This window comes from Rhinichthys klamathensis, unplaced genomic scaffold (genome assembly GCF_029890125.1).
Source record: "Rhinichthys klamathensis goyatoka isolate OS25496 unplaced genomic scaffold, OSU_Roscu_1.1 h1tg000159l_1, whole genome shotgun sequence".
Classification (NCBI taxonomy): domain Eukaryota; kingdom Metazoa; phylum Chordata; class Actinopteri; order Cypriniformes; family Leuciscidae; genus Rhinichthys; species Rhinichthys klamathensis.
The window spans coordinates 1,202,276-1,215,939 of NW_026606693.1; the positions used below are offsets into that span (position 1 = coordinate 1,202,276).

Here is a 13,664-nt window from a genome sequence, read left to right on the forward strand (position 1 = left end):
CTCCAAAATTAAACACACAAAAAAATAATTAAATTCAAATATATATATATATAATATATATATATATATATATATATATATATATAGTATATATATATATCAGACTAATTAATGTCATTTCATTAATAGATTGGTATGCCAAGCGTGACATCAATCTTCACTTAGACTGAGTTAAGCAAGAGTCTTGTGACAAATTATAATAGGACATTATAGCCATAAAAAAATCTAAGTACTAGGATACTTAAGTACATTTGAAGGCAAATACTTTTGTACTTTTACTCAAGTGAATGTTTAAAGGCAGCACTTCTACTTTTACTTGAGTAATATTTTACCTTGAGTATCTTTACTTTTACTCAAGTACATGGTATGTGTACTTCGTCCACCCACTGGAATCCATTAAAAAAAAAGTTCAAACTTAAAACACAAATTAATATGTTTGATGGATCATTAGATTGAGATATAAAATGTCACAAAACATGATCATAAAACATCTAAAGTATCATTCAATCAGGAAAAATAATCTCTTATTTGCACTATATTAAAAGTCAGTCCAAAATCTGCTTTAATAAATTACTCTACTCACTACATAGATTAGATTTACTGAGATCTGTACTATGCAATATGTATGGAGTATCAATTAGTGTGTGTGTGTGCGCATGTGCGTGTTTTCATTTTACATTTGATTGTGTGTGAAAGTGTGTATTTCAGTGTGACTCTCAGTCTTGCAGTTTCATGTTATTGAGGATCAGCTCGTGTGTTCAATCATTTACAGCTCAATCAGCTGAACTCACAGCAGCAGAAAGAGGCTGAACACTTCAAATATACTTTACATTGTGATTCATGTGTGAGAGTCAAATATGATCTTACCACAGTTTCTCCAGTTTACAGTGAGGTTTCTGTAGTACATCAGACAGCAGATTTACTGATTTTCCTATTTTATTCTCAGACAGATCCAGTTCTCTCAGGTGTTCAGGGTTTGATCTCAGAGCTGAAGTCAGATCAGCAAAACCTTCATCTGTGACGCCACAATCCCTCAACCTGTAGAGAACAACGACACACTCTTCACTCTCTCAGTTCAGATCAGATCAGTTTAGCAGTGAATCCATTAAAAGAAAGTTCAAACTTAAAGCACAAATTAATATGTTTGATGGATCATTAGATTGAGATATAAAATGTCACAAAACATGAACATAAAACATCTTAAGTATCATTCAATCAGGAAAAATAATCTCTTATTTGCACTATATTAAAAGTCAGTCTTGTGCAAAATCTGCTTTAATAAATGACTCTATTCCACTGATTCTCAAACTGTGGTACGCAGAGGAATTAAATATTATTTTACTGGTGGATGAAATGATGAAAAGTTCGATGAAACTGCTATCATGGCTTCAATCTGGCAAGAAGTGCGGATCAGTGCTGCGTATCCCAAAAGCATTGTTAGTCAACTATGGTTTCCTGTAGCTCAAACAGTAGAGCGTTGCCGCTTACAACGTCAAGGTCATGGGTTCGATTCCCAGGGAAAGCAAGAACTGATAAGAATGTAAATGTGTACCTTGATAAAAGCGTCTGTCAAATGCATAAATGTAAATGTAATGTAAAATGGTTGCATGTTCCGTCGTTACCAACGTAGTTCAACAAGTCAGTGTTTCCCGAAACCATTGTTTTAACGAACAATCGCAAAGTTGTGTGGTTGGAACGACAGCTCTCGACCTGTGGTTAGAAGAATAGTTTCTAGTTTTCATGGCATGTGGACTCAATAAATCCTTATCTTGAGCTAAATAAGCAAGCTATTCAGTACAATCTGTATCTTTTATTTAGATGTCATACAAATATAATTTACATCTTTTAGTTTGTCAAGAGATTTAAAGCATTGTTATTTTAAGTGTGCGCATGTGAGTACGTGCTCTAGTAGCCTACGTAAGAACGAACCTATGATTGAATCTGGAAATAAAGCAAAATGACTGAAAAGAAAGAGAGAAATAGTCCTCAGATGCCATGTCCGTAATTTATAGCAAAACATTTAGCATTAATTCGATCTCAAAGAGATTCATTAAGTTATTAATAATTATGACTCGAACTACATCAAATTTGGATTTATTTGGAGTGGGAGAGAGGAAGAGCCCAGGCCGCAGTGTGTGTTATGTGGCAAAGTTCTTAGCAATGAATGCATGAAAGCATTTAGGTACAGTACATTTTAATTTAATCATTATTTAAGTTTTTATTTACCTGCATGTAAGCAGCACAATGCAGTGTTAATGTTCAAACTGTGTATTTACAATGTTTAAAGTGGCTGACATTAAAAAAATTATTATAAGGAATAAACCTGCCTTGTTTTGAGCTGGTCATAGCTGTAGCTGAATAGTTAGGCCAACTACGCTACTGTATTTTAATATTGGTCATTATGGTGATACTTGGAGTGCCAAATATTTTCTGAGGTGGTACTTGGTGTAAAAATTGAGAATGACTGCTCTATTCACTACATAGTACAGATCTAAGTAACATAGTAAAAGTAGCCTATGGAGTATCAATTAGTGCATGTGTGTGTGTGTTTTAATATGTTACTTAGATCTGTACTATGGAGTATTAATTAATGCATATGTGTGTGTGTTTTCATTTTACATTTGATTGTGTGTGAAAATGTGTATTTCAGTGTCACTCTCAGTCCTGCAGTTTCATGTTATTGAGGATCAGCTCATGTGTTCAATCATTTACAGCTCAATCAGCTGAACTCACAGCAGCAGAAAGAGGCTGAACACTTCAAATATACTTTACATTGTGATTCATGTGTGAGAGTCTAATATGATCTTACCACAGTTTCTCCAGTTTACAGTGAGGATTCTGTAGTACATCAGACAGCAGATTCACTGATTTTCCTATTTTATTCTCAGACAGATCCAGTTCTCTCAGGTGTTCAGAGTTTGATCTCAGAGCTGAAGTCAGAGCAGCAAAACCTTCATCTGTGACGCCACAATCCCTCAACCTGTAGAGAACAACGACACACTCTTCACTCTCTCAGTTCAGATCAGATCAGTTTAGCAGTGAATCCATTAAAAGAAAGTTCAAACTAAAAGCACAAATTAATATGTTTGATGGATCATTAGATTGAGATATAAAATGTCACAAAACATGAACATAAAACATCTTAAGGAGGAATTTAATATTAATCAGGAAAATAATCTCTTATTTGCACTATATTAAAAGTCAGTCTTGTGCAAAATCTGCTTTAATAAATGACTCTATTCCACTGATTCTCAAACTGTGATACGCAAACTCTCTCTAGTGGTACGCAGCAGAGGAATTAAATATTATTTTACTGGTGGATGAAATGATGAAAAGTTTGATAAAACTGCTATCATGGCTTCAATCTGGCAAGAGAAGTGCGGATCAGTGTTGTGTTTCCCAAAAGCATTGTTAGCCAACTATGGTTTCCTGTAGCTCAAACAGTAGAGCGTTGCATTGAGTTTTTGCATGTTCGCAAATCCTTTCATTAACAAATTTTTATTTATGCAGTGTAGACATATTTATTTTTTATAATGGAACTTTGTGAGATTGTGAACTGAGATGAGTGACAGCTTTTAATTATTGCAAAGGAAGCGATCTTTCTAGGCTATACATAATCCATTGAATAAGTTTTGTTTTTCTTGCTGCTGAGAGGACCGATGGCCAATTACACGCTGCAAAACGGCACGGTTTAGGAAACAATATAAAATACTGACCACTGAACTCTAGACAACATCTGCAGCACTGAAGATTTATGAACTTTTATTTTCCTAATGTTTTAATGGCACAATATGTAAGATTTTTTCGCCAAAATAGGGCGCAGTTTCCAACAATAACAAAGGCGTAGGTTTATGACGCAGTGATGAGCTGAATGATGGGACTTGCTGTCAAGCTGATGGATCTAATAATGTTTATGGATGAGTGCAAACATTCATGTTTTTTAACATTACAGTGGTATGAACCAGGTCGCGATTGCTAAAGAGACAGATATCACACTCGAGTTTCGCGGATATAAAGGAGTAAGGACATTTAATTCTACCGAACTACCCGCAAGTGCTAGATTACTCACACAGGTCAGTTTATTAGACGAATTAATCTTGTGAGGTAACGCAGCGCTGCTTCACTTGGTCTAACGTTAAACTATCACACTAAACGGCATTTAAATGTGTGTTGAAAGTTATAATGTTATACTACGTGTTAGTTCGTTTGCTATACGAAACTAGCAGTAAGCTAGATCAACATTAGAATAACATACTGACCATATTCTAACATTTCATCATGTCGAGCTAACGTTATATAACATTGATTTGTTTCATGTACATTTGCTCACCTGTCTAATAAAGCTGTCAAGTCGTGACTCGTGAAGCTCTGTCGAGTCCAAGTTAGTCGCGGACGCTAGCTCTCGGCATCTCAAAAACGCCACGCTGATATTGATCCTCATTTTAGTTCTCCTTGTTTGTCCCAAAGTCTGCTTGCCATGGTCTACGTTTGAAAGAAACAAGAACTGCGTGCCGCTAAACGTTACGCACTACGCAGTTGTCCACGTCTGTCGCCATGGTTACGTCACGGCTATGGCAGTACGAGCGGAAACCGAGGATAGCGCGGATATTGCGTCATTGACAGGCGACATTTTTTTCCGGGACGGCCACTTATTTAAAATTTGTCTGAAATAAAAAAATCTTTGGAGACTTTTGGGATATTGTAAGTACACAACTGCAGGAAATATATCCCACTGTGCAAGTGATTTTTGGATATTTTATTACAAAATTCTTACATATTGTACCTTTAACAGTGAACTGATTTTTTTTGATTGATACTTACCGAACTAATCTGGATTCTTTAATCACAGGAAGCAGCTTCTGAAAAAACTTTAGTTTTTCAGTTTTATTGTCTCTTCCAACAAAATGATTAATATCAAACTCATCCAGCTTCTCCTCTGATGTCAACAACACAAAAGCTACAGTTGACCACTGAGATGAAGAGAGTTTGGCTTCACTTATTCTTCCAGATTTCAGATACTGTTGTATGTCCTCCACTAGTGAATGATCACCCAGTTCATTCAGACAGTGGAACAGATTGATGGATTTCTCTGGAGAGTCAATGGTCCTGATCTTCTTCTTGATATACTCAACTGTTTCCACATTGCTGTCAGATGTTCTTGTCTGTTTCATTAGTCTTTGAAGGAGAATCTGAGGAGACTCCACTGACAGACCCAGAAGGAACCGCAGGAAAAGGTCCAGATGTCCATTTTTACTCTGTAGAGCCTCATCCACAGCTCTCTTATGTAGGTCAGATAATGAAACATGTTCTGATGAATTTTGTCGAAACCAGTCCTTAACTTTAGACCGCAAACTCTGTTTAGTGATTGAGTCAAACACATTTGTGTTGGTGTTTATAAAGGAGAGGTGCACATATAGAGCCGCTAGATGTTCCTGAACGCTCAGATGAACAAAGCAGAAGACTTTCCCCTGATACCAACCAAACTCCTCTCTGAAGAACTGAGAGCACAATCCTGAGTACACTGATGCTTCTGTCACATCAATACCACACTCTCTCAGGTCTTCCTCATAGAAGATCACATTGCCTTTCACAAGCTGCTGAAAAGCCAGTTTCCCCAGTTTGAGGATCATGTCTTCATCTGTCACGTTCTTCTCATAGTCCTTCTCATGGTTGATGTTGGTCTGAAGGATCAGGAAGTGTGTGTACATTTGAGTGAGAGTCTTGGGAATCTCTCCTCTCTCTGCTTCGCTCATCATCTTCTCCAGAACAGTGGCTGAGATCCAGCAGAACACTGGGATGTGGCACATGATGTAGAGGCTCCTTGAGGACTTCAGGTGTGTGATGATTGTATTGGCCAGACTCTGATCACTGATTCTCTTCCTGAAGTATTCCTCCTTCTGTGGATCATTGAACCCTCGTACCTCTGTCACTCGATGGACACACTCAGAGGGGACGAGATCGGCTGCTGCTGGTCTGGAGGTGATCCAGATGAGAGCAGAGGGAAGCAGATTCCCCACAATGAGGTTCGTCAGCAGCTCGTCCACTGAAGCTGATTCACTTACATCACACAACCTCACATTGCTCTGAAAATCCAGAGACAGACGACACTCGTCCAGACCATCAAAGATGAACAACACTTTATATTTGTCACTGGATATTTCTATTTCCTTAGTTTCAGGGAAAAAGACATGAAGAAGATCTGAAAGACTGAGTGTTTTGTCCTTCATCAGATTGATCTCTCTGAAAGGAAGTGGAAATATGAGCTGGACGTCCTGATTCTCTTTCTCTTCCGCCCAGTCCAGGATGAACTTCTGCACAGAGACTGTTTTTCCAATGCCAGCGACTCCCTTCGTCAGCACAGTTCTGATGGGTTTGTCTTGTCCAGGTAAAGGTCTAAAGATGTCATTGCATTTGATCTGTGTGTCCTCTGTTGCTGCTCTCCTGGATTGTGTTTCAATCTGTCTCACCTCATGTTCATTACTGATCTCTCCACTCTCACTCTCTGTGATGTAGAGCTCAGTGTAGATCTCATTCAGGAGTGTTGGGTTTCCCTGATTTGCTGTTCCTTCATAAAGACACTCAAACTTCTTCATCAGATTTGATCTAAACATGTTGAGGACTTCATGGCTGTAAAATTAACATACCAAATTATTACACGAGTTAATAAGCCATAAGTCTTTTCTGTATCATAATCAAATCATCTTTTACAGAAACGTTATACCTGAGGTCAGTCTGTGTATCTCCACTCTTAAATTCTATTATATGACCCACAGACGCGCCACTCCTCATGGACACACAGCTGGGCTCTACTAGTTCTGATCTATTCTGATGAAATGAACTATAACAAGAAGAGAGAATAACATAGAGAACTATAACAAATTAAAGTGAATGCTCTAAACACTGTATTTAAAACAAAAAAAAACACTTAAATTATTTTATCCATTGCGCAAATAAAAAACCTTACAATGTTTCTGTGTTGATCCAAAAACTGTACATTTAACTAAGCACTCTCATAGATGTGTCTGTGTGAGCAACACTATACATTAAAATATCAGATAAAAATAAAAATAAACAATGTACAAAAATAATTATTCAATATCAGAATACTATTCTGATAATACATAATGGCATACTATTAACATATTTTTATAAAAATGTTATACCTTAGATCAGACTTTGTATCCACACTCTTAAAATTTACTGGCCGATCCATAGACGCGTCACTCTTCATAGACACACAGCTGGGCTCTGGTTCTGATCTCTTCTGATGAAATGAACTATAACAGAACAGATCTGATACTTTATGGTTATAATAATTTTTAATTTTAAGGTCTTTAAAAAGTATTTTACATCAAAAGCACTTTAGGCTGGTATTGTTTGTAATACAACTTTAAATTTTAACTTAAAGGTGCCCTAGAATGTTTTTTTTATTTTATTTTATAATGTTTCCTGGGTTACCCTTATAATGTTAGTATGTTTTTTAGATAAAAAATAATCATAATTTAGAAATAAATGGCATTTTTCCTAGCCTGCTTTTAGCCTCTGATTTGAACACTCTGTTTGAAGGGGCGTGTCTGCTGTGGGATTCAGTGTAACCGCGGCCACTGCTGTGATTGGCTGACATGCTTGCATATGAAATAGCAACGCATTACATGTGAAACTCTCTCCCGAATACTTTTACTACTGCTATTATACGTTTTTACTATAACAGCTATCGAGATTAACGAATCGTGAGATGTTTTTAAAGTTTTTAGATCTATTCCCATCACATAAAATGTTGCCGTGATGAGCATTGAGCAGATGACAGTCTGTTGAGCGCGAGAATGAAGATCTTATCATTGCAAAGCAGTTTCTGCACTCTCTCTGCTTTCACCAATGCAAACACGATGATGTAAATACAGTAAGAGCTTCGTTGTGCAGTAACGTGCGTCATTGATTTCATAAAGAGTTTGGCAAGTGTCCAGATAAACTCGCGCTGTGTGGAAAGATTGTTCTTTGATCGCTTTCTGTATATAATTTGTTCACAATTTAAATACGATTATTTTCATCCTACTAAAAGAAACGATGTGAAGCTGATATTTTAGTCACTGGCTTGACTTACTGATGCATAAACAGTATTGAACGATTTTGAGAGAAAGATTACCTGTCTGAACTTGAACAATTACTCATCAGAAAGTGTTGCTTGGTAGCTCGATCCGAGGCCAGCTCTGTATTGGCCCAAGTTGAGGAAACACTCGGTGAAATGTTTGGAAATTTTCAGAGAAAATAAAATTAACCCATTGTTTCTTCAGAGGCTCAGATGAAGGAACTAAAAAATACTTTTGTGTTCATGTGTACATCCACACTGAGCAACTGCCATGCTTCGGCTGCGCAGTTCCGCCTGGCATTGAGGGCTGGCATTATGCAAATATTTGGAGGCATACATATTAATGATCCCGACTATTGCGTCACAGTCGGTATTGTGTGGAGAACCGACCGTTTTTCAGGGGTGTTTTTCATAAACGTGAATTAAATGAGAACGCGAAAACAGTCCAGTTTGAGATTCACTCTATGTCATGTCCATGCACTGAACTCTTGTTATTTGACTATACCAAGGTAAATTCAATTTTGAATTATAGGTCACCTTTAATAATAACATATTTTACATTTTAAATGTAATTTATATTTATTCAAAGTACCTGCCATCTGGAGAAAAATCTTTATCTCTGGATGTGTGTGTGTCATCCATGATGAAGCTGAACAGCTGAAAAAGAATCTGATCTCCAACACTGACTCTGGATGGAAATGACAAACACAGTAAATCAGCTGTAAGGGGCAGAAACAGGATCACGAGATGGAGACGTTCACTCAAACACACATACAAATATATAAAAATAATATCAAACAAGCAGGGCCGTGCAGAGACCAAGGCATTAAATAGCGCGGTGCTCAAAATATCAATACAGTAATATATCGTGACGCATTCCTTGCTGATTCGCGTATCGATACGGATGATTCTAGGCTATTGATATGGCAGCAAATGCTGTGATGCATAAGAAAGAGTAGAGAAAATAAGAAACCAGATTCAAAAAAGTAAAATTATCTGAGAAAAAAAAAAAACATTAATGAGTGAGACACAAACATCTATAGACAGAGGTGTGTGTGTTTGTGTGTCTACACAGTACACAATACTGTGATCATGATTTCAAGTTGCATTTTGATTGATTATGTCTAATCAAAAATATAAATAAGGAAACTAAACTGTATGTGTGTGTTAATTCTGTTGGCACCTACTAAAAATCACAATGTAGCATTAATCTGATTTATTATTGAGTTTATTAACAGATATTATTGAGTTTACAGGCTATAGTGGTCTTTGCTGTTGAAGAAAGAAAATATATTTTTGTCATATTTAAAATATTATTTTAATCCTGTTCTGAATTGTTTTATTTTTATAATGATAATTCAGAGAATGAGAAAATCAGTATAAGCCCTATCAGTGTTGTTGTGATAATTATTTTAAGGCACTCTACTTTTTTTTTTAAATAAATACTGTAATAATAATAATTTAGTCAAATGGCATAAAAAAGACAAGACCCCTCGACGCCTGTGAGTGAAACTTTTCTCTCTCAAACAGGCTACACACAGCAATATATACAACATATCTGCATGCTCTCTTCACATCGTTCTTGTAAAATAATAATAATAATAATAAGTAAATAAACATCAAAATCACTTCACTGGGAATGAATCACCACTTACCAGCTGCCGCGTTCGCGGTGTTGAAGATATCTTCCGGTAATTAAAAAATGCGCGTGTTGTTGCGGCCGTGCGGCGTGAGGAATAGTCCCCGGTCGGATGAGGTCGTCGTCAGGTGAAAGGTCATAATCTGGATCATTTTTATACAATCCTAAATTATTATTCATTCATTTTACTAATATTTAGATTTGGCATAGGCAGGCATTCACAAAAGGGCCTTTAATTAAAAAAAAATTGTCTATAGAGGATTTTTTTCTTTGACAAAACGGCACTTTGGGCACCAAGAGGCAAAGGGGCAGGTGCTAACCCCAACCCCCCCACCCCCGCGCGTGCCAGCAAACACGTGTCAATGGTATCATACCTAAACCTAACCCGAAGAATTAAACGGTCCTTCAGAGAACACTTTAGGCTATGTAAGTTAGTAGAAGTCACACTAAAGGCGCTTCAAACCCGATAATATTTTCTTTCGTTTTATAATCTTCACCTTTCAAGTAGCTAAACGCAAATTCATTACAAATGTTCCAATTAAACGCATAACATATTTCAAAGAATCGATTCTGGTTGTTAAAATGGCGAACATCAACTCTGAACATTTACTTTCGATTTGTGTGACACGAGCGATGATTACGTCACAGGACGGGCACGTTTTGTGTCTTTACCTATTTTTTTTTTTACAGTCTATGGTCTTCACTCTTCACTGACTTAGTAGTGTTGAAAGATACTCATGGCAACTTGAACTAGAGATCGGAGCTTTCGAAACACTTTGCTAATCTTTTGTTTTGAATTTGTGTTTCGGAGCACGTGTCCAAAACTGGGCAAGTCACGTGATTTTAGAAAAAACGAAGACTTCGCAAGGTCAGTCTCCAAAAGTTTATAAACTCCAATGGTTCGACGCTAGAATGGCTCAACATTTTAAATAGGCTAGCCTCCAATGAGTTTTATTGAATTTATTAAATGAAGTCGTGCATTCTCTCTATATTAGGAAACATATCCAGCTCTCTCAACTGGAGAACTGGGATCAAGGGTTTCTTATAGTATTCTTATATTATTAAATCGATTTTCTCCAGATTAACTGCACATACCTGATGTATCTTTGAAACATGTATGAAGCTTTTTTTTCTGGTGTGAATGTATTTGTTAATGTGGCCTTTTTGTGAAAAACTCTCACAGGACACAAATGTAGCCTCTGAACTTTCTTAACCTGCATGAACTTCAGTTTTTTTTCTTCCAGTTGTGTTGAGAAACTTGGCTTTACATTGCAGTGCATGATGATTGATACGTATCCTGTTAGGAAAACTCTTTCCTCATTGACGGCAAATGAAAGACTTGGTGTTTTTGTTTGTCTGTTTTGTGATAAATTATATTTTTTGTGATGTTATGCATGTTACTTCACTTTATTTAGGTCTTAACATTGACCCTCCACCTTATTTTTAACCTAAAGGTGTAATAGAAATAATATAAAAAGAAGTTTTTTTTTTTTTTTAGGTAAATTAGTCTCTTTTCAAACTAGTTAGCGGATTATTTTCATTTGTTTGTTATTTTTGGGCTCCCAATTCTTGAGGTAATTTGTATTATATTTTCACTAATTACACGTTATTATTTTAATCTTTTTTGTCTGTTAAATAAAAGATCGCTTTACGGCTATCATTTTTGTCTTTCAAAAAAAGTCTTTCATTTACAGTTAATGAGTAAAGAGTTTTCCTAACAGGTCTCAATCATCATGCGTTGCAATGTAAAGCCATTTACAGTATTGAAAAAAGTTTCTCAACAAAAAAACACCTGAAGTTCATGCAGGTTAAGAAAGTTCAGAGGCTACATTTGTGTCCTATGTGGGAGTTTTTCACAACAAAAAGGTGTTGTGTCATATCTCTGGGTTTGGAGACAGACACATCAACGTCTCCCCTAATCTTTATTATTTTCTTGTTTCTATTTCCCCCCTAAACTATGAACTAGAAACGTAACAAATGGGGGCTCGTCCAGGATAAGGTGGATTGAATCAGTTCAAATCAAGACAGCAACTACTTGTTTGTGTGTATCAAGTATTGGAATTTAGTTCCATCCTTCCCTTGTTAATACAATCAAACCTGGATGAAAACTGCAATACAAAGACACTAATAACATCAACACATAAAATGCCCATAATTTCTGATTGTGGCCAAGACTTTTCCTTTCAGTGCCTCACTAATCATTTAGATCAAGGGCGTAGATTTGGTTTGAACATTTGGGGGGTTGAAGTTTGGGTATGCCTCCTGATATTGTGATTATGGTATAAATAATGGGGGGGTTGTAATGCATTGATTTAAATATTGGGGGGGGTTATATCCCCCCCATCCCCCCCACAAATTACGCCCCTGATTTAGATGTATTTTCTGTATATATTATTATTAATTTAGTTAATTGTCTTTTTGACTTTGATAAACCCTGAAAATATCTGTTTTGTGACTGACTTCAGGATCCAAAAGATTGTACTTTAAAGGAAATCCTCGCAATCGAGAGTTTTGATTAAGGGTGAAAATGAGTTTGCTTGTGTTCAAGTTTGTCTTGTGAATTCGCTGCGCTGATCAACAGAAAGCTGCTTGTTTGAAAGTGACTTCTGTGTGAGCTGTGCTTCACATCTCTACACTTTTCACAACTGACCTGTTTTTGCACATGAGATGTATCATTTTGAACACACCGTTACTGTTGTAAAAGGAATATCACACTCATAGTGTTGATCTAAATATCTGAGTTCTTTGTTTTGCTTAAACTTGTTTCAAATCTTTCATTTGACTTTAAGTTTACTAGTGCAAAATGCCCGTGCAAAATAATTTTTTTGTGTGTGTTTTTAGCAATTGTTGGTTTGGTGTGTTTGAGTGCTCATTACAATTACGCAGTATTTCACTGCGGTCACGCCATCTGTGCTTCAGAAAAGCGCGGTCACGCCATCTACGCTTAAAAATATATTGCGCGTCTACACGAGGTTGCGTGGTAGACTCAAGGTGTATGCGGTTGCTGTCGGCTGACTTTTGAAAAAATATTCATAATAAAATAAATAAAATCGAATTGTTTTCTGCAAATTCCACCAGATTATTGTTCTATATCTCACAGACTACCACTGTGGTGATTTTCATGTTGATCTACTGTTTTATTATTTAATAATTAACTGCCAAAGTCCTATACTGTATACCTGGCTATATAGGCATATTTGATAAATTCATAAAAAATTAAAATCAAATTGTTTTCTGCAAATTCCACCAGATTATTGTTCTACATCTCACAGACTACCACTGTGGTGATTTTCATGTTGATCTACTGTTTTATTATTTAATAATTAACTGCCAAAGATCCTAGACTGTATACCTTTTTATACAGCAATATTTAATAAATTCATAAAAAATTTAAATCAAATTGTTTTCTGCAAATTCCACCAGAATATTGTTCTTCATCTCACTGACTTCCACTGTGGTGATTTTCATGTTGATCTACTGTTTTATTCTTTAATAATTGCCTCCCAAAATCCTATACTGTATACCTTGTTATACAGCAATATTTAATAAATTCATAACAAATGCTAATCAAATTGTTTTCTGCAAACTCCACCAGATTATTGTTCTACATCTCACTGTCTACCACTGTGGTGATTTTCATGTTGTTTTACTGTTTTATTATTTAATAATTGTCTGTCAAAGTCTTATACTGTATACCTGGCTATATAGGCATATTTGATAAATTCATTAAAAAATGCAAATCAAATTGTTTTCTGCAAACTCCACCAGATTATTGTTCTTCATCTCACTGACTACCACTGTGGTGATTTTCATATTGATCTACTGTTTTATTATTTAATAATTGTCTGTCAAAGTCCTATACTGTATACCTTGTTATACAGCAATATTTAATAAATTCATAAAATGTTTAAATCAAATTGTTTTCTGCCAATTTCACCA

At 36.0% G+C, this 13,664-nt stretch overlaps 1 protein-coding gene across 2 annotated transcripts in view; it reads right to left on the bottom strand.

Annotated features, from left to right (window-relative positions):
- The window catches only part of LOC130091087 (NACHT, LRR and PYD domains-containing protein 12-like), a 287,371-nt gene that overhangs the window by 195,448 nt on the left and 78,259 nt on the right, over positions 1-13,664 (bottom strand). Inside the window, exons 2-6 of one of the 2 annotated variants that reach the window (XM_056258781.1) lie at positions 8,679-8,774; positions 7,164-7,277; positions 4,822-6,627; positions 2,810-2,980; positions 868-1,038 (exon numbers count right to left, since the gene is read on the bottom strand). In XM_056258781.1, coding sequence (XP_056114756.1) covers positions 868-1,038; positions 2,810-2,980; positions 4,822-6,627; positions 7,164-7,277; positions 8,679-8,774 — 2,358 coding nt within the window. Of the gene's footprint in view, positions 1-867; positions 1,039-2,809; positions 2,981-4,821; positions 6,628-6,721; positions 6,804-7,163; positions 7,278-8,678; positions 8,775-13,664 lie in introns of those variants that run through there. The other variant, XM_056258782.1, reaches the window with a different exon arrangement.